Source organism: Tigriopus californicus, chromosome 11 (assembly GCF_007210705.1).
Source record: "Tigriopus californicus strain San Diego chromosome 11, Tcal_SD_v2.1, whole genome shotgun sequence".
Taxonomy (NCBI): Eukaryota; Metazoa; Arthropoda; class Copepoda; order Harpacticoida; family Harpacticidae; genus Tigriopus; species Tigriopus californicus.
This window is the reverse complement of record NC_081450.1, coordinates 5,253,635-5,257,517: the sequence shown is the minus strand read 5'-3', so window position 1 is coordinate 5,257,517 and position 3,883 is coordinate 5,253,635. Positions and strand designations below refer to the sequence as shown.

The 3,883-nt window shown below is 38.8% G+C and overlaps 1 protein-coding gene across 1 annotated transcript; it reads right to left on the bottom strand.

Moving 5' to 3' along the window:
- Nucleotides 1-313: 313 nt before the first annotated feature.
- On the bottom strand, nt 314-3,209 carry LOC131890101 (uncharacterized). Its single transcript, XM_059239379.1, has 2 exons — nt 2,892-3,209; nt 314-1,065 (listed from the first exon to the last, which is right to left on the bottom strand). Exons 1-2 carry the CDS (start codon nt 3,201-3,203, stop codon nt 439-441), a joined length of 939 nt encoding a protein of 312 aa, XP_059095362.1. The 5' UTR covers nt 3,204-3,209; the 3' UTR covers nt 314-438.
- Between the last annotated feature and the right edge of the window lie 674 nt (nt 3,210-3,883).

Sequence of the window (3,883 nt, the reverse complement as noted above, 5' to 3'; positions counted from 1 at the left end):
ACACGAAACTTATCAGATTATGAGTGGAAAGAGTGACATTTAGCGGATTGATTTGGATTGGGATAACAAAAAAAAAATTCGCAAGAAAATAGGCATGGTTGGATATTTGGAAATAGTTTTTTTTAATATATAACCCGACAACCATAAAGCCAAAGGAACAAATAACACTCATCATTCTAAATAAGTACGCACTCTTCTCACTGAGTTTAATAAGATTGATGTCAGTTTCTCATATACAGACCATCTTGCTGACAACCTGCCCTAATCACGTTTTCCCTCGCCCTCGTTGTCTGTAAGAATAATCAGCCATCCCTCGGGTCTAATTCATTGTTATTGCGGATTAAAAGACCGATACAAAATATAAGACTAATTTTTCAACACATTATGATGAATACATTTGTATCTCACATCCGTATCATGTATCACTTTTGAGTTGTTTCAAGTCTGGTCGGCGGGTTTTTCACTCGAGATGGCTCCTTGATCTTCATCCGACAATGGATCTAAAACCGGCAAAGCCATACGTTTCAGAACCCGTTGCCGGACCTCACGATTGGGAAATCTCACCTGGGACAAGCACTCACTATACATAATGGTCCAATCTGTCGGCTTCACACGCAATAATACCTCGCACGCACTTTCGTTCTTGATTTCACCGATTCCACTAATCAGCTCCTTCACAGCAATGGCCTCATCCAAGGCCGTGACGTCGGAAATCTTCTTGCCATAAACCCGGGTCTTGACCTTGTGGCAACTCCTCAGGAAGTAATAAAGAGGGATTTCACTGACACATCGCCATTGTTTTTTGACAGTTGGCTCCAAAGTCTTGGCCATGAGCGAGATGGTATCGTACGCAAATCGGATCCTCATGGACTTTGGACAAGGTACTTTGAAGCGGATGATGTTGTAGCATAGAACTTTGGCCCGTTGAAACCCGTAACAGGTGTTCTCTCCCACCAACACGATGGGTATGGGTTGGTCTCTCAAGGGATCATGGTCGGAGGGGACGAGAACTTGCTCAAGAAATCGCCAGAATCTTCCCAAGGCAGTCACAGGAGAAAGGATTTCCTAGAAACGAAAGACGAGTGGGTTAACAACCAAACTATGATGGAGAGGGAAATAACTTCCTCAATTTTGATTTGACGCTGAGTCAACGAGGATTATTCCTTTACGATTCCTACTCGTTCTATTTTGGACCTTTCATTGATGGCGGTTTTCTCATCTAAAAAGGCATGGCCAATGCTTTTGACAAGCTTCTATTCTTGAAGTAGAATTCAAGGCAAGCACGAATCAACTTCGATTTTTGCTCAAAGAAATTGTTTCATTGTTTGTTTTATGATTGTCATAAGCTTTGTTTCTCGTAGAGTGCCGCCTAGTAGTACCGAAGTTATAAATAACGATTTTTTTAGAAGAGGAAAAGTAATCTTTTTGCGCCTCAAAATGGTAACGTTCTGAAAAAAACCACATCACTCGCTGCTCGTTCTTTTTTTCAACACCTTTCTTTGTTAGCAACTGAGGGAAAGAAAGCTTTTGGCACATTCTTCACAAATCAAATGACGAATAATTAGAAATAGTAGCCCCTCATACTCGGATTAGAAGACTTTCTTTACATCACAGTTCATAGCTATTCACATTTCCATGATTTGACTAGGAGCTAAATTGATTTAGATAAGTTAAAAATCATTCAAAAAACGATTGAATTGAGTTTCATAGAATTAACAAAATAAATGCTTGAACGATTGGACGCCGTCAAAGTAAGGGTTCATCCTAAAAATTGGTCTTCGACATATTCTCGACAATGGAAAAAGAAGTCTACCAAAGTGCCATAGATTGGTATGGTGCGCTTAATGTCAATTTTCAGTGTATTAATCTAGAGATTCCATCAGCCTCAAATCAAGATTTCAAGAAACATTGAAAAGCAGAATATTCAATCAGTGTCATTCTGAGACTTGCAATTTTTTGCACGACTTAAAGCCTTTAGCTAGATTCGAAAAAGTTCATGGGAAAAATATTTCTCGAGCAAATTTCTTGATTGAAGTTCGGCACAATTTTTTGGTCTTGCTCGTTCTGGCTTTCTCCAGAACGAAACGCTGATCGCCAGAGGGGCAAAATACATCACATCATGATCTCATTATGGGGCACATTTATGACTTTCAGGGGCTTCAGTTATCCCTATCGCATTATTCCTTGGCATTGAAAAATACTTTCTCCAATGTGTTTTAAATCATTTCATTTCCCGACAAGGAAAAAAAACAATTTGTGGTAAAAAGTCGTAAAGCTATTCTATTTCGCTACCCCGGTTTGCGCCTGGGATAGGCAAGTCTAAGCTTCTTTGTGGTATTTAAATTACATCTTGATTAAAGGAAAAAGTGATTTCAAACCTGAAATGGACGAACTTGTGGTTATTCCCTAGGATACGTAAGAATGAATGATGGTTGTGAATGGCTAACGAATGAAAGTTAGTTAGATATAGTATCTAACACAACTGATGGTGTATTTGATATGGACAGAAGGGTTACCCTTTTCAAAGCCATATAGCATCAGAATAGGTTTGAAAATACTATTGTACGGGTCAAGCACTTGGGAACAGATCTTTTTTTTCCCCAACACTAATGGTTTTGCTCTTTTTGAGACTAAGCTACTATCTTCAAATTCTTTTTCAAACGCCTCAATCACAACTTAATCTTAGACTTGGTCCTGTTTGTTAGCATAATAACATAAGAACTTTAAACCATCTATTCTTAGGATGTTGAGTCTCTTAACCAACCAAATTGAGTTCTTGAATCTGTCTGTGCTACGTCAGAAATAAACTTTTCGTCGAATCATACGAAATATGTAAAAAGCAAAGCGAGTATTGGCAAATTTTCTGTTCTTGGTTTAGGTGTTACATGTACCTTGTTCGGGATGGGTGTGCCATAGTGGTAGAGCACTTGGCGGATGCGGGCAATGCCGTGACTTTTAGAGGCCGTCCGACTGACTCGGCACGTGGGTAAAATATACGTGTGAAAGGTCCGGCCTTTGACCACAGCTCCCAAGGCCAAGAGTTGAATTTCGCACATGTCGCCCGCAGAATGCGATCTTAAATGAGTGGTGCGAATCGAAATGTACACCCGCTTCATGATTCGTTGCCAACTTCTCGCACAACCAAGCACAAAAACATGAATATTTTCGGCTTTATCAGCTGGGTTCTTTGTTATTATTGACATATTTTCGGGCAGGATTGGAACGCCAAATAAGAAAGAAATCACGCAACCTTAGTTTTTAAGTCTGATTGATTTAGTTTTCACACTATGGTCAATTTGATTATTATACAGTTCAAAAACGTAGATGCCTTAATTTGGTCTTATTGTTTTAAACATAAAAGGTAGTCCCAGGCATTGCTACAAAAAACGTGTGGGAAATCACTTAAGACAGCCGTAAACCAATAGCTATGAAAGGATATGAATTATCTTTAAAACGGCGGATTTGAGTAAATACAATTCAGAATTATGTCGTCTTCGGCCATCTGATCTGTTTCATTCTTTCAGTTTGATTTTTTCACGGTCTTTTCTTACCGCTACTAGGAATAGAATACAATCCCCAGTACCATAACAATGACAGGTTATATTTCGTCCATTTTGCACCTTTCAATCTTTATATGAATTTGGTCTGCCAACGTATTTGAGTTAGCAAACCAAACTAGTCCTTGAAAGTAGGGTTTATCTGGAATGCTAGTTAAAAATTTGTCCAAGTCTAACTTGAAAAATACTACCAGATCAAAAATGCAAATGTATCCGCAAAAAAAAGAAAAAAAAAAGATTCATTAAGAATATGAGAAAGAAGCAACTGAGGGCTTTCAGGTTGACGTCATCAATTTCCAAAGGTATCGTCATCTACCGTCGTCGGC

Bases quoted from the DNA above. Each gene is read 5' to 3' on its own strand.
- LOC131890101 (XM_059239379.1), bottom strand. From the start codon at position 3,203: ATGTCAATAATAACAAAGAACCCAGCTGATAAAGCCGAAAATATTCAT. The intron at 1,066-2,891 runs GTACATGTAACA...TTTCGTTTCTAG, and splicing joins GCACACCCATCCCGAACAAG to GAAATCCTTTCTCCTGTGAC.